General features: G+C 50.0%; 1 protein-coding gene across 2 annotated transcripts in view; it reads left to right on the forward strand.

Moving 5' to 3' along the window:
• LOC133357488 (cullin-3-A) overlaps positions 1-16,895 on the forward strand; it is a 48,891-nt gene extending 31,996 nt beyond the window's left edge. Inside the window, exons 9-16 of one of the 2 annotated variants that reach the window (XM_061575447.1) lie at positions 976-1,146; positions 2,929-3,036; positions 5,005-5,129; positions 6,270-6,366; positions 11,383-11,514; positions 12,136-12,322; positions 14,342-14,487; positions 16,169-16,895. In XM_061575447.1, coding sequence (XP_061431431.1) covers positions 976-1,146; positions 2,929-3,036; positions 5,005-5,129; positions 6,270-6,366; positions 11,383-11,514; positions 12,136-12,322; positions 14,342-14,487; positions 16,169-16,300 — 1,098 coding nt within the window. In that variant the 3' untranslated portion in view covers positions 16,301-16,895. The remainder of the gene's footprint in view (positions 1-975; positions 1,147-2,928; positions 3,037-5,004; positions 5,130-6,269; positions 6,367-11,382; positions 11,515-12,135; positions 12,323-14,341; positions 14,488-16,168) is intronic. The other variant, XM_061575448.1, reaches the window with a different exon arrangement.
• The last annotated feature ends 1,868 nt before the right edge of the window (positions 16,896-18,763 follow it).

Consider the following 18,763-nt stretch of genomic DNA (forward strand, 5'->3'; position numbering starts at 1 on the left):
TAGCCACCGCTTACATCGGTGACTTGGTATCAGAACCCGTCCCGGGCCCTCCCCTCAGTCTTAAATGAGCACCTGATGCGGTGTGCACACCATCAGCATTGTGTACTGGCTGCAATCACCCCCCTCGTTCGCTTTGCCACGGTGGCGAGATGTTAGCTATCTCACCCTGTATACAAGAGGTCGTGGGTTCGGTCCCGACCCTGACGCCTGTATATTTGGAGTTTGCATGATCTCCCCGTGGTCCCGTCGATTTTTTTCCCTTTTCTTTCGGTTTTTCCCTGCACATTTAGAATCGACGTGCGTTTTAGAGTGTTTGGCTGCTATATATTTCCACGTGATAAGCCGCTTCGTTGAGCCAGGTCGCTCAGTGGTCCTTAACTGGTAAAATATAAATAGTTTTTGGTTCTTTGAAACAGAGATAATGCAAACTCTATTAAAAACCAATATATAATGTAATGTGTGTTACCCAGGAAGAGAGGAGGTTTTGTGATGGGTGGGACACGTGTGCGAGATTGTTGAGGGCAGGTTGCGGTTGCAGAGGCAGATGGCATTGGAGTGGCATAGCTCAGTGGGCCTTACCTAGTAGAATAATAAGTATAACCCGTAAAAACAAAGTTTTTCACTATAAATCCTTTATATGCGTGGCGGCTAGAGTCCTCTCGTCCTCTGGCTTGAGATGGCTGCCACATATGGGTCAGATGATTGCATGGCAGCATTAAGCAATTGGTAATTAAATATAATATTTTTGTCCTAAAAAGTGTAAAATTTTGGAAAAAAATTTTCACGAACATTAATTGTCTCGCATAACGAGTCTGTGTGCAAAATGTCAGCTCGATTGGATCACGGGAAGTGGGTTAAAAAACGACCGAAAGATTTGCACGGTCCTAAGCAGTTTTGTTTTTAGTTTAGTTAATAGGCGGGGGGAGGGGGATCTTTGTCTTGTGTGTGTTTGCGTGTGTGTGCTCGCGTTCACAGCTGTCAGAGCAGGAGGTGGAGGCGATTCTGGACAAGGCGATGATCCTCTTCCGCTTCCTGCAAGAGAAGGACGTGTTTGAGCGCTACTACAAGCAGCACCTTGCACGCCGACTGCTCACCAACAAGAGCGTGTCGGACGACTCGGAGAAAAACATGATCTCCAAGCTCAAGGTGAACGCGACCTTCCGATCCCCGTGGCCACGTCTCCCCCGCGCACCCCTTGCAGGCCTCTCTATGTATGTGTGCGTGTATGTTGAACTTCTTTGGCGCCGTACGTAGCCAGCCGTGTTAATGGGACGTGTGGGGGGAGGACAAACGCATTGGGCGTTTGTCCTAGTCCAAGTTTGCGAGAGTTTTGTACGCCGACAGATCGGCAGGGTTGGCTCCGTACGGCGCGAAAGACGTTCAGCATAGATAAAGTATCCCGTGAAAACCCACACACAAGGGATAATACATAAATGATGGACTAAAAAAAACCTCTTTATCAAAATCCTTAACATGAATTAGAAAGGCAAACCACCACCCTGTGCTGTATGTGTGTATGTTGAACTTTTTTCACACCGTACATAGGCAGCTGTGCCAATCGGAGGTGCGGGGGAAGGACGACAAACTAAACACAGCAAGCAATTTTCAAGACGTTAGTTTTCGATTGAAAAGCGCGTAGCTCCCAGTCGCTTCCTAATACCCGAATGACGAGCGCTCTAGACGGCCACAGAAGTACGTCTGAAAGAGCCCGAAGCGGTGACCGTCTTTGTTCGATGGCTAGCCAGGGTGGAGCGAGTCCACAATAGGAAGGAGACATCGTACGACGATTGTCAGGCTTGACCACTGGGTGGGAAATTGTAGTTGCTGCTCTGCATCTACATCAGCCGTACAAATGAAGAAGACGGAGTCCCGACAAAAGACATTTTTACACGCTTTTTATTTAACTCGCTTCATCTGTTGTATCCTCAAAAAATAAATCTTGTAACTCAATTTTTACACACTTCCCAATGTGCTATCGACTGCAAACTTCGTGTAGCTATGTCATACTGATGACAATACTATATTCTATCATAAAAAAATCCAAAACATATATTTTTTAAACATTTTACACGCTTTTATTTAACTTACTGTATGTGTTGTCGTATCCAAAAATCTTGTAACTGAATTTCAACCGTATTCCCAATGTCGTATCGACTGCAAACTTGGTATAGGTGTGTAATACTGATGACAATAATATATTCTATCATTGGAAATTAAAAATAAATATTTTTAAACAATCTTTTTAACGGCTTAATTATCCACGCTCAACTCACGTTGGCTGTAGATCACCACGGTCCCTTACGTCACGGCAAGCCTCGGGGAGCTAAGCCCAGGGGCGGGGGGTGTGGAGGGAGGGGCTATGGGGCGATAGGGGAAGGGGGCAGGGGCAGCTCGGGCAGTACATTTCATTAAAGCGTGTTTTTTAAAAAAGTATTTTAAAATATTTCTTTGAGCCAGCTCTTGGATTGACCAGATGCCACGGGCGCTGAGCTTGGCACTGCTACGATCCTGGGATTTGAATCCAGACATCCCATCTGTGTAATTAACCGGGTTCTCAAGTGTAGTGAGTTGATGGTCTCGGCACTGTCGCCGATGACTGCACAAAAAAAAATGAATTTCAATTCACTTGGTGAACGCGCTCTGGCTCTGACAATTCAGTGCCTGTTTGGATGCCGTGCGACAAACTTTGCTCTGTGGCATTACGTGTTACTCTGTTGTAGCACGCTAAACAACTCGGGATGAGGTTCTCTGGGCTCTAGGCTAGTTTTGAAATGGGATTGGCGACGGTGCCTTCCTACTGGACATCTGTGGGAAAAAAAAAGCTTTACAACTCATCGGATTCGTCCAGTAATAAATATTCTGACTCTTCTTCCCCTCGCCCTGTCGCTCCAACCAACCCCCCCCCGCCCCCCCACGTCATTTTCGCAGACGGAATGCGGCTGCCAGTTCACGTCCAAGCTGGAGGGCATGTTCAAGGACATGAGCATCTCCAACACCACCATGGAGGAATTCCGGACTCACTTGCACACCACGGGGGTACGGCATGCAGCGCGGGAGCAGGAGCCCGTGACTTCTCCTCGCTCGTCGGTGACGTAGACGACATTCGGTGACAACCGTTGGGTAGAAACGGCCTCTGGGTAGAAATGCACGGCCAGTGAGAGCTTCCCTCCCTCCGTTGTCTTTTGACAATGGGATCGAACGTTTAATCTCGCGGCGGCGAGATGTTAACTACCTCGCCTAGTATACAGGAGGTTGTGGGTTCGATCCTGACCCTGATGCCTGCTGTATATTTGGAGTTTGCGTGTCTCTCTCATCATCATCACGGTGGTGAGGAGATGTTAACTACCTCGCCTGGTATACAGGAGGTCGTGGGTTCGATCCTGACCCTGATGCCTGCTGTATATTTGGAGTTTGCATGTCTCTCTCATCATCATCACGATGACGAGGAGATGTTAACTACCTCGCGTGGTATACAGGAGGTCGTGGGTTCGATCCTGACCCTGATGCCTGCTGTATATTTGGAGTTTGCATGTCTCTCTCTCTCATCATCATCACGGTGGCTAGGAGATGTTAACTACCTCGCCTGGTATACAGGAGGTTGTGGGTTCGATCCTGACCCTGATGCCTGCTGTATATTTGGAGTTTGCGTGTCTCTCTCTCATCATTATCACGGTGGCTAGGAGATGTTAACTACCTCGCCTGGTATACAGGAGGTTGTGGGTTCGGTCCTGACCCTGATGCCTGCTGTATATTTGGAGTTTGCGTGTCTCTCTCATCATCATCACGGTGGCGAGGAGATGTTAACTACCTCGCCTGGTATACAGGAGGTTGTGGGTTCGATCCTGACCCTGATGCCTGCTGTATATTTGGAGTTTGCGCGTCTCTCTCTCTTATCATCATCACGGTGGCTAGGAGATGTTAACTACCTCGCCTGGTATACAGGAGGTCGTGGGTTCGATCCTGACCCTGATGTCTGCTGTATATTTGGAGTTTGCATGTCTCTCTCTCTCATCATCATCACGGTGGCTAGGAGATGTTAACTACCTCGCCTGGTATACATGAGGTCGTGGGTTCGATCCTGACCCTGATGCCTGCTGTATTTTTGGAGTTTTCATGTCTCCCTCTCTGTGGTTGCTTGGATTTTTCTCCAGGTCCTCCGGTTTTCCCCTCCACATTTAGAATGAACATGCATTTAGAGTATTTGGTTGCTATACATTTCCACGTGATAAGCCACTTCCTTGAGGTATCATTTGTGGCCAGGTCACTCCTGAAAAAGCGTTTTATAGCTGAAATGGGCCTTACCTGGTAACATAAAACTAGTTTATAGTTTTGTTTTCACGAGACTGAGGGCGATCACTGATGTTTTTTTTACAATAGACTAGCGGACTCATCTGATAAGCACGTTAAATGATAAGATGGGTAAGCAGACGATAAAGGTCTCGTATATCCTTCTCCACGCTTAAAAAAAAATAACAGTTTCCTCCACAACCTACAGGCCTCACTGCCTTCTGGGAGTGAGTAATTTCAACGGCATTGATATTCGGTACAAGCGAACTCTGCACCAGTTTCGACATTCAGTGTACCCTTGCCGATGAAACAAACACACGTTTACCCGTGCTAAAATATGTCTCCATGCCAATAGAAAGTCAAAGAAACCCCATATAGTGTTAATAGACTGTTTGGGCAAGTGCTTTTAACGAGCATCAATGAATGCCGGCACGGCACACGAGGGGGTGCGTAGCCAACACCACGCCGGGCCGTCTTTGTCTCCCGAGTGACGATGTTTACACACCGCACCAGGTACTCATTTGAGGCTGAGTCGACCTAGAGGAGGCCCAGAACCGGTTCAGACAATTGACCGCGAGCGTAAGTCGAATTAGGGTCATCAGGTTCGTAGCTCAACACGCTAACCGTTACGCACGCACGCACTCGTGCCCGCCGACGCTCACCTCGCACACGCATGTCGCCGCCACCCCCCCCCACCCCACCACCCACCATCCTCAGACGTCGCTGCACGGCGTGGACTTGACGGTGCGCGTGCTCACCACGGGTTACTGGCCCACGCAGGCGGCCACGCCAAAGTGCAACATCCCCCCCGCGCCGCGCCACGCCTTCGAAGTCTTCCGCAGGTATTGCTCCGCTCCCCGCCCGCCCACCCCAGCAGTCCCAGTTCCCCAGGAATCCCGACGGTGGATGTCGCTGGTCTTCGGCATAGGAACGTGGAGTTTTTCTTCCATTGGCCGAAAGCCGTCAAAAGGGGGGTGAGCGGCGCGCGCTCGTTTTAGTAAGGGCACGGCTTTGGCTTGACTTTTAAAAGTTGGCGTGTGACGATCGCATCGCTTAAATCGTACCCGTGGTCGTGCGTGCCGTGGGATCTGCGCGTGTGTGAGGGTCGATTTTTGTCGATTCATGGCAGTTTTACCACAATTTGTACTTTGCCCAATCGTCCTGGAACGAATGAGTTTGGTAAAAATGAGACGGTGCAAAATGAGGCAGTGCGGGATGGTACAGAGAAGGCACAGATTAGTGAATTGAGGATGGATTTTTTCTCGATTTAATGCTTTCGTGACTGCAGGGATTCATCTTCTTGGTTCTTTCGGTAAAGTCACGTAGAATGGAAATAATAAAATAATAATAAAACATACAAAAAGAAATTATTTTATTTTATTATTTCCATTCTACGTGACTTTACCGAAAGAAGCAAGAAAATTGAGGATGGGTTCGATAAATTGTTAGGTGTCGATCTCAAAAATTATTGGCGTCAGCGCTTACATTTTTCATGAGCTACAAGTAGACATTGTCTGCTTGGTATATGTGTGTATATGTGCGTGCGCGAATATTACCCTGTGTGTGTGTCACTCTGTGTACGTGTGTCACTGCGTGTACGTGGGCCTGTCTCTTCTATCGGTTGCAGTGACTCTGTGATTCATGCCACTGCGCTGCTACCCCATCCACACCTTGGTTCAATTCCCCGGCCACGCTGCAGATCGGTGGCACATTGGATGCTAACCTGTCCTGTTCCTCCCCTAGGTCAGCCCGGCCTCAAATGAGTGCCCTGGCGCGGTGTGTAAACATCAGCACTCTGGGAACACAAAGGCGGCCGGGCGTGGTGCTGGCCACACCACCCCGTCATGCGCCTTGCCGGCCTTCATAGGTGCTCGCTAACAGCACTTGCCTTAACAGTCTCAAAGGCTAAGGCTTGATTGGGAGCGTCTTTGTCTTATCTTGCGTTGTGCGTGCGTGCGCGTGTTATTTGTTGTGCCTTGTAGGTTTTACCTTGCCAAGCACAGTGGGCGCCAGCTCACGCTTCAACACCACATGGGCTCAGCCGACCTCAACGCCACCTTCTACGGTCCCATCAGACGGGTACGGTGGAATCGGAATATTCGTTTATTGCTGGAGGAATCCGATGCGCTATCAAGCTATTTTTTGTCTCTCACAGATGTCCAGTTGGGGCACGGGGTCAGAATGTTACAGCAAAGAAACAATATAAAAACACGATAGGAGTGCAAAGTATGGGAACGGTAAGCAAATCGCTAGCAAGATTAATACATCTAAACAATTTTATTTTACCCAGAAAAGCCCACTGAGCTATTAGCTTCTTTTCCAGAAGCAACCTGGCCACAAATGATAGCTCAACGAAGCGGGTTATCATGAGGAAATTCATAGCAGCCAAATCATCTAAATAACCTAAACGTACGTTTCTAAATGTGGAGGAGGGAAACAAGCCGGAGGAACCGGAGAAAAAATATTCCTCCGGCCACGGGGAAAACATGCAAACTCCAAATATACAGCAGGTGTCAGGGCCGGGATCGAACCCTCTGACCCCCTGCATACCAGGCGAGGGAGTTAATATCTCCTAGCCACCATGGAATCATTCACTGGACCCCCTCCTCCCCCCTTTCATCAGAGAACATGCAAACTCCAAATATACAGCAGGTGTCAGGGCCGGGATCGAACCCTCTGACCCCCTGCATACCAGGCGAGGGAGTTAACATCTCCTAGCCACCATGGAATTATTCACTGCCCCCCCCCCCCCCTTTCATCAGAGAACATGCAAACTCCAAATATACAGCAGGTGTCAGTGCCGATGTCGAAACCTCTGACCCCCTGCATACCAGGCGAGGGAGGTAACATCTCCTAGCCACCATGGAATCATTCACTCAGAGAACATGCAAACTCCAAATATACAGCAGGTGTCAGGGCCGGGATCGAACCCTCTGACCCCCTGCATACCAGGCGAGGGAGTTAACATCTCCTAGCCACCATGGAATCATTCACTCAGAGAACATGCAAACTCCAAATATACAGCAGGTGTCAGGGCTGGGATCGATCCCTCTGACCCCCTGCATACCAGGCGAGGGAGCTAACATCTCCTCGCCACCATGGAATCATTCACTGGCCCCCTCCCCCCTTTCATCAGTGGTTCCCGCCCTTGCGCGCGGAATACGCATCTTGGGACGTGGCGGCGACTATTTGGCACGAGATTTGATTGTGGGGAAAAAAAAAAACTTTAAATATTTGCGTGGATACTGAGAAATTACTTTGCGGTTACCAAAATGTACTCGATGAACAAAAGCCTCGCGCGACAAGGGGCTCTTGAGAGAAATCAAGTGATCGACGGACAGCGTTGCAGAAGGGCAATTATTGGAGGCAGATTGGTTTTAAAATGATGACATGCAGAACCAAGCAACAGCTGGATGGAGTGCTTAGTTTAAGGACGGTGAGCAGCGGCACACAAACGCTCCCGAATAAGTGAGACGTCACACTGATGGTTGATAAGAAGAATTGCGTTTGGGCAGGGGCAGGTCGCGGGCAGCGTGGATGATCGCCAATGTGTAAGACGAGCAATGGAACGGTAGCCAAAGGAATTGAATGATGCGCGAGATTATTGGAATCCGATTGTTGGAATCCGCTCCACGTGTTGCTCCTTGCGGGAGACCACCACCCCCCCCTCTGCTCCCCCCCCTCAAACTTACTCCCCTTTACTAAACCGGAAGACCCGGAGACAAATCCACTTGACCACGGAGGATAGCAACATGCAAACGCCACGTATACAGGTCGTCCCCGACTTACGGTGGTCCGACTTACGATATTTCGATCTTACGATGGCGATAGCGATACGACAAAATTGTTAAATATTTTACATTTCGCGCGGCAGGCCAACGCAGCAGCGTACTGTACGTTGGGACGCTGCCGGGATGTACTGTACGCATCTCCCGCCTTGTGTGGTGATGCCTCTCACTCTCACCAGCGGTTGACAGAGTTAAGTTATCTCGGTGTTCAATGCATGTTAAAAGTTTTTATAGCAGATAGGAATGTTTCCTGAAAAAAATTTCTATGAAATTGCATTTCATATAGGTAGGCTAAGAATTTACCTTGATTTTGACTTTAAATTTCACTGTGCAATACAGTATTGTAATTAATAAATACATACAGTATATAGTTTATACAGTACGGTACTGTAAATTGCTCTGTTTTGCTAAATTATCACCATTCTTTAAGACTCCTGGGTAGGCTAGGCCATCTTCGACTTACGATATTTTCGACTTGCGATGATGGGGTCGTCGTAACGCATCTCCATCGTAAGTCGGTGACTACCTATACAGGCGTCACGACGGTCGGCATCGAACCCACAACCTCCTGCATACCCCCTCCCCTCCCCCGCCACCCTTACTTAGACGGGAATGTGAACACCCACAATCTTTCCTATGGCTGCTGATGTAGATGCAGGAGCAGCGACGACAAATTCACATTCGGGCGGTCGAGCCAGACAACCGTGTCACGAGCAGCCGATTAGTGCACCGCTGTGTGATGGTCTATTTGTGCCCGTCCACAGATAGGATGACGGCACGGGATGAGGGGAGAGCGTGAGCGCGCATTTATTTTATTTACGCTAGCGTAATGTCAACTGCCGCAGTGCTGCAGTGGATCAATGTTTTTGCCGAGACGGTTAAAGTAAAGCAACGTCGGGTATTGCGTTTCTCCGCCAAGCGAAGGAATCCGCCCGCGTAGGTTTTTTGGCGGTCGTGCCTCGTGCAGCGTCGTCTTTGAGTCGCGCCGCGCCGAAACGCCTCCACAGCAGGGCTGGGGGCGAAACGTCGGACGCCGTGCCGAACAACGCGCGGAATTACCCGTGAGCGCACGCACGGGCGAGCTCCCTAAACTAAACTATTTAGATTTTCTCAGGGTAAGGCCCAATGTGCTGTTTAGCGTTCATGCAGAAGTCACCTGGCCACAAATGATAGCTCAACAAAGCGGATGTTCACGTTCAAATTTATAGCAGTAGCCAAATATTCTCAACGCGTGACGTTGATTCTAAATGTGGAGGGAATGAGTAATATTTTTAAAAAAAACTTTTTTAAAAACACGCTTTCATGAAATGTACCGTAACTCGTAATGGCAGAACTCCACGACTCCAGGAAGTGGCCCCGAGGCTTGCCGTAACTTAAGGGGCCGTGGTGATTTACAGCCAACGTCAGTTGAGCGTGGACAATTAGACCCAAGCCGAAACATAACATATAATTTACATTTTTTATGATAGAATATGGTATTGTCATCAGTATGACATAAGTATACCAAGTTTGCCGTCGATACCACATTGGGAAGTGGGTTAAAATTGAGTTACAAGATTTGAGGATACAACAACAACAACAGAGTTAATAAAAAACGTGTAAAAAACCAGAGGACCCGAAGAAAAATCCGTGCGACCACGGGGAAAAGAACATGCAAACTCCAAATATATAGCCGGCATCAGAGTCGTCAGGATCGACCCCACGACCTCCTGCATACCAGGCGAGGGAGTTAACGTGTCATAGCCACTGAGAGAATTGACACTTGCGTCCGCGCAAATTCGGCCCCTCTTAAGACTTTATGACCAGAACACTGCCCCTGTCTGAATTCACAGGCTTACGTTGGTCTGGGGCTGGGGTCGGCAACCAAAATCCCTCAATATTATTCAAGAGTCTCACTGCACTCCTTCAAGAGCCACGTTGCAGCTCCAGAGCCTGCAGGTTTGCCGACCCCTGGTCCGATGAGTTGGTTTATCTCCAGACAATCTGAATTGATTCAGACGCTGTCTCTTGAATAATATTGAGGGATTTTGGTTGCCGACCCCAGCACCAGACCAACGTAAGCCTGTGAATTCAGACAGGGGCAGTGTTCTGGTCATAAAGTCTTAAGAGGGGCCGAATTTGTGTGGACGCAAGTGTCAATTCTCTCAGTGGCTATGACACGTTAACTCCCTCGCCTGGTATGCAGGACAGACCTGGTCTTCACCTGAGGGGACGGCTGCTTGCGTTGTGGCCGAAACGTCGTGAGAATTATTTTATTATGTTTTATTTTTATTATTTTATTACTTCCCTTCTACGCGACTTTACCGAAAGAACCAAGAAGAACAATCTGAATTGATACTTCTACGAGCTCCTCTCGTTACTCCTACTCGGCAAATACCATTCTAGAGTCATTCTGTCCACGGGTGCGACTTCTCTCATGGTTTTTTTTCCTTTTGGCACGGTAGAGGTGTTGACGGCTATTCCGTGGTCCAATTGTGGTCTATCGGGTTTGGCTGCATTGCTAAAACATTTCTTCCCCCTCCGGCTTTGACCACGGGCAAGACCACGCTTGGACTCGCATTGATCTTATTGCCAGTGATAAGAGACTTTAAACTATTCACTCGCAGACTTGAGTTCTGCTGACTCGTCCGTTAACGGGCAAGATTTCTCGCATGTCTGGCACGCAGGTTTTCCTTTGCTTCCTAAACTTCTGAAGATGCCCGCAGTAACGCTTGGCAATAGCCGGGGAGATTAAATGCTCAACTCCGACGCTGTTGTATATTTGGAGTTTGCATTTCTCTCTCCCCGTGAAGTTTTCTCCAGGTCCTCCCATTTTTTTACCTCAATTTAGAATCAACATCACGCGTTTAGAGTATTTGAATGCAGCTATAAATTTCCACATGATTAATCCACTTCCGTTACGCTATCATTTGTGGCCAGATCGCTTCTGAGAAAGAGCTATCTTAAATAGCTTAGTGGACCTTACCTGGTAAAAATTTTTTTTTGTATTTTAGAGTCTTGCAGTCCCTAGGGCGTTATCACACCTCGCCCGCCCCCCCCCCCCATCTCCAGTCTCACGCCATCACCTAGTCAATCTCACACACACACACACCGTCCACCGACACCTGTGTCCACTTAATCATCATTTTTTCCCCTTCGCCAGCATCGCGGAGGGACAATAAACGGATGAGTGCGTTGCGAGCGAGCGATTGCCCACAAATGGCAGTGGCAGAAAGCGCTCCCCCCCCCCCCCTCCCAACCAATGCAGCCACCAACGCTAAGTTGCCAACGTTGCTGTGTCCGCGGTGTCCCCTACGTTTGTGGGCAGGAGGAAGGGGACTCGAGCATGGGTGGTGCGCAACTCACGGGGAGCAACACGCGCAAGCACATCCTGCAGGTCTCCACGTTTCAGATGACCATCCTCATCCTCTTCAACAACAGGGACAGCTACACCTTTGAGGTGAGCGGTGGCGGCGGCGACTGGGGCGAAGCGACATCCTCCTCTGACGGGTGCCAGGTGGGGGGGGTAGGTGGATTGCGTCAGGACTGGCGCCGTCAAGCGCTCCGAGCACCGATAACGAGCGAGCATCGGGACGCCGCGTGAGGCCAAGCGTATCGCAGTTCCGTTTCCGGCTCGGCGTAGCTCCAGTGGAAAACCAACACTCGTACCGTGAGCGTCTAGCGCTGGCGTGGCTTTGGATGCGCCAGTGGAAAACCAACACTCGTACCGTGAGCGACTAGGACTGGCGTGGTTTTGGATGTGCCAGTGGAAAACCAACACTCGTACCGTGAGCGACTAGCACTGGCGTGGCTCCGGACGTGCCAGTGGAAAACCAACACCCGTACCGTGAGTGTCTAGCGCTAGCATGGCTTTGGATGTGCCAGTGGAAAACCAACACTCGAACTGTGAGTGGCTGGCATGGCTTGGCTTTGGATGTGCCAGTGGAAAACCAACACTCGTACCGTGAGCGACTAGCGCTGGCTCGGCTCGCATGTGCCAATGGAAAAAGGGGTATTGCAGACTCGTGGGTTGTCTGACCCAATGCTGCTGCCCTTCCCACCCCCTCACCCCCCTCTGCAGGAGATCCAGCAGGAGACGGACATCCCCGAGAAGGAGCTGGTGCGAGCGTTGCAGTCGCTGGCGTGCGGGAAGCCCACGCAGCGCGTCCTCACCAAGGAGCCCAAGACCAAGGAGATGGAGCCCAGCCACATTTTCACCGTCAATGACCAGTTCACCTCCAAGCTGCACCGCGTCAAGATACAGACAGGTGCCCGGCACAAGGCGGTGTGCGCGTTGGGCTCGGTGGGGTAGGTGGTTGGTGGTGGTTGGGTTTGGGTGGGTGGGCGGGTGAGTGAACGAGTGATTTTGAAGGGTGGGCGGAAAGGACACGGCGAGTGAGGGGAATGCTGGGTGGGTAGAAGGCCGGGTGGGTGGGTGAGTTGAGTGGGTAGGACGGATGTTGGTTAGTTGCGGAGTGAGTATGTGGGTGGCCGTGTAAATGAGAGGATGCGTGAGTTGTGGGTGGGTAGTTGGGTGAGTGAGTGATTTTGAAGGGTGGGTGGAAATGTGAGTGAGTAGAAAGGCACGGTGTGTGAGGGGGTACGCTGGGTCGGGGTGGGAGGGGGTGGAAAGCGCTGGGTAGGTGGGTGGGTGAGAGGGTGGATCTGGTTAGTGTATGTTTGTTGAACTTTTTTCGTTACCGTACGTAGCCAACCATGCTAATTACTGAGTCAGTATGTGGGTGGCTGTATAATCCATAGGATGTGTGTGTGTGGGTGGATGGTTGAGTGAGCTGGCGGGTGGTGGGTTACCGGATGGGCGAGAGGATTGGATGGGGTTATTGGGTCATTGGTCGGATGGGTGGTGAGTGGTGTGGATGGGTGAGTAGGTGGGTCGAGTGAGTGGATGGATGAGAGGGTGATTTTGACGAGTGAGCAAGTCGGGCGATGGGTTGAGGTGGATCAAGGAGCGTGGTGCTGGCCACCCACCCCTCTCGTGCGCCGTGTCGGCCTTCATAGGGCCCCACGGTGGCTTGGAGACGTTAACTACCTCACCTGGTACGCGGGAAGTCGTGGGTTCGATCCCGACCCTGACGCCTGCTGTTTATTTGGAGTTTGCGTGTTTCTCGCTCTCTCCCTGTGGTCGCGTGGATTATTGTTCCTCCTGCGCACCTCCGATTAACACGGTTGGCTATGTTCGGTGCAAACGAAGTTCAGCATACCTACAGTGGCGATTATCTCCACTGGTCTTGGACCTCCCCTAGGTCGACTCAGCCTCAATTGAAAAGTACTTGGTGCGGTGTGTAAACAACATCACCACTGGGGAGACAAAGGCGGCAGTGTGTGGTGCTGGCCACCCACCCCCTCATGTGCCATCCAGCCTTCGCTAACAGGACTCGCCCCAACAGTGTGTTGAAAGGGGTAAGCATTTACACCATTGGTACCTCATTTGCCAGTAAAAAATATGATAATTGGTTAAACCAATTATCATTTGCCAGTAAAAAATATGATAATTGGTTAACCCAAATTATCATATTTTTTACTGGCAAATGAGTACCAATGGTGTAAATGCTTACCCCGAGCTCTCATACTCTGATGGTGCATTGTCTTTGAGTTGTGCGCCTTTTGGCGTCATCTGGTCCAACACCATGTGAGACTAGGCTCTAAGGAAAGCTGTCTCGGGTGTGGACCAATCAACTTCAAGGACAATGCATACATTATCAGAGTTGTGTTTTTTGTTTGCATTATGACTGCAGGTATTGTGGTCTATGCAAACATGACTCCTTGTAAAAAAGGTGTCAGTTTTGTTGCCAGATAAAAGGGTAAAAAACTAATTATCAGTAGAGATGATGCGATTTCAGCCGCATCATCTCTACATAACAAAAAGGCTCAGTCCCTTTTACACGCCCCGTTACATCAGCCGCACCTAGTTTACACAACAAAGGCTCATTCCTAACAGCGTGCTTCAGCCGCACCGAACCTCACAAAAATAATATCCAGGGCCTACCTTGGCTCCTCCCACCCTCAACCAGTATATATACAAAGACTGTTTCTTGGAATTTCTCTCACTTGATACAGCTATCGTGCTGTGACGGTTCCACCTGAAGACGGAAGCTTGTGTTGCCTCCGAAACGTCGTGATTTTTATTTTATTTTTATTTTACTTTTATTAATTTACATTTTTTACCTACGTGACTTTACCGAAAAAAACGAAGAATATAATTATCAGTGTGTTAAAAGTTATACGTGGCGGGGGGTGGCGGCGGGGCATCTTTATTTCTTTGGCAGTGGCAGCCAAGCAGGGCGAGACGGATCCCGAGCGCAAGGAGACGCGGCAGAAGGTGGACGACGATCGCAAACACGAGATCGAGGCGGCCATCGTGCGCATCATGAAGTCACGCAAGAAGATGCAGCACAATGTCCTCGTGGCAGAGGTAGGTGGGGAGCCCTTCCCGTGCCGCGCTAATCCCATGTCCCCTGGGGGACAGGCGCCGGGCGGTGGTGGGGGCGGTGAGGGGTGTTGCTCTCTGAGGTGTCTGAGGCTACTCGACGGTGCTGGGCGGATGCCATGTGGGAGCGTCTGGCTCGTGATTGGATAGTCGCGAGTTGAACTGCCCCCCCCCTTCCCGTTATCCAAGCACCCTAAACTAAAACTAAGAAACTTTTTATTTCGATTTAAAGCTTTCGTGACTGCAGGGATTCATCTTCTTGGTTCTTTCGGTAAAGTCACGTAGAAGGGAAATAATAAAATAATAAAAATAATATAACATAATATAATTCTCACGACGTTTCGGCCACAACGCAAGCAGCCGTCCTTCAGACGCTGTCTCCCCGACAGACCTGTTCTTCACCTGAGGGACGGCTGCTTGCGTTGTGGCCGAAACGTCGTGAGAATTATGTTATTATGTTTTATTTTTATTATTTTATTACTTCCCTTCTACGTGACTTTACCGAAAGAACCAAGATGATGAAACGTTTTATTTTACCAGGTAAGGCCCGTCGTTGCCGTCGTTCGTGTTTACGCTGGAGTTGACGAGTGGCGTGCTTCCACTTTCGCGCGAAGTGAACCGCGGTGGTGGTCCTCTAGTGGGGAGTGCTCCTCCATTTCGCGGGTTGCATCGGCCACCACGGCATCAGCCACCGCTTACGCTCTTGTGTGCGAGCGCTTGGAGATTCGCATCGCCACATTTGCTGCCAGTGCCATCTTTCTTAACTCCACGCCCCCCGTCCACTCTCACCCGCTTGCTATTTCGCCCGCTCGTTCATTCTAAACTGTCTCCTCTCCATCCATCCGTGCCGCTTTCTTACTCCGAATCCCTCCTGCCTAATTCTTGCCATCACTCGAGATTTTACCGACCTCGCCTGGTATACAGGACGGTCGTGGGTTCGATCCCGACCCTGACGCCTGCTGTATATGTGGACTGTGCATGTTGTCCCCGGGGTCGTGTTATTGTTTTATTCTCCGGGTCCTGCGGTTTTCCCCTCATTGACAATCAATATTTGGATACTGCTGTAAATTTCCATGTGATGAGGCACTTGGGTGAGCTCTATCTTTTGTGACCAGGTCGCTTCCGAAAAAAATCCGTGCAGCTCAGTGGACCTTCCCTGCTCACATAAAAATAGCTTCTAGTTTATGATAATTGTTTTTTTACCCTTCTCTCTGGCAACAAAACTGACACCTTTTTTACAAGGAGTCATGTTTACATAGACCTACAATAGCTGCAGTCATAATGCAAACAAAATACATAACTCTGATAATGTGCACTGTCCTTGAAGTTGATTGGTCCACACCCGAGACAGCTTTCCTTAGAGCCTAGTCTCACATGGGTTGGACCAGATGACGCCAAAAGGCGCACATTATCAGAGTTATGTTTTTTGTTTGCATTATGACTGCAGGTATTGTGGTCTATGTAAAATGACTCCTTGTAAAAAAGGTGTCAGTTTTGTTGCCAGATAGAAGGGTAAAAAACCAATTATCATATTTTTACTGGCAAATGAGGTTCCAAAGGAGCTTCTAGTTTAGTTTTAGAATTTCTACTTTTCTCTGCACGCCTTCCTCTCCCGTACACCTCGCTCACCATCCCCCCCTCCCCCTTCTTCCTCCGACCCCGGCAGGTCACGCAGCAGCTCAAGGCTCGCTTCCTGCCGAGTCCCATCGTCATCAAGAAACGCATCGAGGGTCTGATCGAGCGCGAGTACCTGGCGCGGACACCGGAGGACCGCAAGGTGTACACCTACGTGGCATGAGGAGGAGGAGGTGGTGGTGGTGGTGGTGGCGGAACAGGAGGAGGGGGGCAGCCACACTTTGAATCGCTCGCTCGCTCGCTCGCCCGCTCACTCGCCCACCCCCGACCGCCGCACGCCCCCACGCGCGCCAACAGCCGGACTAAACGCGTGGGGTCGGAGCGCCGTTAGCGAGCGCCCGTTAAGGCCGTCGCACCGTCACTCACGCTGCTGTGGGGGGGGGGGGGGGCGATGGGCGTTGGGCGGTGGGGGGGGACCGGGGACACACACACACACACGGACACGCGCACCTACCCGCCTCACCCATCTTACACTAATTGTATAAGTGCATGCACGCGCACGCGCGCCACGCACACATTACGCTCGCCCCGGTCATGTTCGCGGTGTGGCGTGCGTCCCGGACTGCGTGCGCTCCCGTTACTGGGGGGGGAAAAAAGAAAGGAAAAGAGAAAAAAAAAACCCCTCGGATAACTTAACACGAGAAGGGGTGAGGAGGAGAAACAAAAAAACAACCGTTAAATAAGTGGTGTAATTGAAAGACGAAGATTATATATGTATAAAAAAAAAGGATGGTAATAATAAAATACACGCGTTCAAACGCTTTTCACGTTTTTTTCTTTTGCTCGCCCGGGCTTTTGTGAAGCCCGTCTGTCCGAAGGGTTGAGGATCTTGTCGCGAAGGTCAAGGTCACCTTTTCTCATCGCAACCCCACCCACCCCCTCAACTACTCAGCCCCCTGACCCTGCGATCCGCATTTTAAGGCTGTATTTTACGCTGTTGAGTATTAAAAAAAAAAACTTGGCGGAAGTTGGCCTATCAGAATCTCGGGGCCCCCCCTCCCCCCCCCCGCCCCATCAAGCTGAGCTGAAACGCTAACGTCTGTTTTTCGGTTTGTTTTTGCCCTTCGGTCTGATTTTCATTTTGTTGTCGTTTTCTCATTTTGCGGCATCTCGCTCATTTCGTCTCGTCTGGGGAAGTTGTAACCCCGCTCCCCCCCCCTCCGGGTGAGCCAGGCGGGACAGGGGAAGGGGCGGCTCTTATCGTACGCGCGCGTTGTGTCACGCACGCCGTTGCCAAGCGCCCCGTTTTGACCGCCGCCGCGCTACCCGCCGTGTAAAATTTATTCCGTCGGAAGCGTCGGCGCTTTCGACGGGGAGTTTGGGAGGAACGCAGGAAAGGAGGAGGAAAAAACAAAGATAATAACAGGAGCAACACAAACCAAAAAAGAAATTAACAGTTAAAAAAAAATGCGGCGCTTCATGCCCATTGTTTTTTTTATGGAACCTGTTCATCACCCCACCCCCCCCCTCTACACGGTATTAAGCGGCACGACTTAAAACGCTTGATTGCGCGTGTGACCATTTCGGCAAGTGATGTGCAGTGCTTGTGTGTGTGTACGCACGGCGTGTGTCGTTCGGCTGTCCGCGTCACCCCGACAAACTTTACACGTATGACCGCCACCCACCCACCCACCTTGCCCTTGGTCGCAGCGTTGCCAGATCGGCGAGAGGACACGTCGCCGCCGCCACGTTTGAACCACGGCGTTTCGGCGTCTTTTAAAAAAATTCTCCGTGGTGGTGGTTACAAACAAAAGCACCCCGGTTTCCTTGGCCACAGTCTGTGCGGCGGCGGTGGGAAAAAGTGTCCCAAACGCCTCCTTAAGGCGCTTAAAGTCAGGCGCTTAAGTCTCAAACGAGCATTGAAAACGAATACGTGATGCACTTATGAGTTACGATCACTTAAATCGTCGTTCTTCGTGACCCCACCACATCCCACCCCTCCTGGCCACCGCGCATATGAAGAGCATTTGGGGCTTCAGCCATCTATTGGTACCGCTGAGTGAGCGGTGGGAATTAAATCCCCCCCCCCCGTTCTAAAGAGGTAGAATCATCTGAAACGACAAATCTCGCACCCTTCTGCCCAGCTCTTAGCGGCGCCCCCCGTCAAAGTTGAGTCTTTGAGATACGGCGAGGCTTTCCCCCGACCTACGTAGTTCTATAAACAGCTTGTCAGTGAAATCCTGTGTCCAACTAAAACTCGTGTTTTAAAAAAAATAGATTTTGCAGACGTGCAAGACTTCTGGTCTGGCAACGCTTCCACTAAATGAAATCTTTAGCATCGCTTACCCCAGCGGCTTCATCGACACAAACACACACACACGGTATGTTACTTAGTCATCCAGCCCTGGGAGAAAAGTTTTAATTTAATATAATTTAAATATCTTGAATATATTTAGCAACGCTGCATTTCTTTTTTTTTCTAGTTTTCATAAAGAGAATATATTTTTTTCCTTCTGTTTTATTATTTTTGGGCTCTCCCCCCCCCCCCCTTTCTTCCTCGTCCTTTGACTGCTGCCCACCCTTCTGTCTGGGTTTACTGGAAAAATGTATTGGTTTATTTTTTTTGGCGGTTTAACTGGCCCATTTCTTCCCGATCTTAAAGCGCCTCTTGAGAGATGTGTACGGA

The sequence above is a fragment of the Lethenteron reissneri genome, chromosome 58 (assembly GCF_015708825.2).
Source record: "Lethenteron reissneri isolate LAM-NWPU_2019-01 chromosome 58, ASM1570882v1, whole genome shotgun sequence".
NCBI lineage: Eukaryota > Metazoa > Chordata > Hyperoartia > Petromyzontiformes > Petromyzontidae > Lethenteron > Lethenteron reissneri.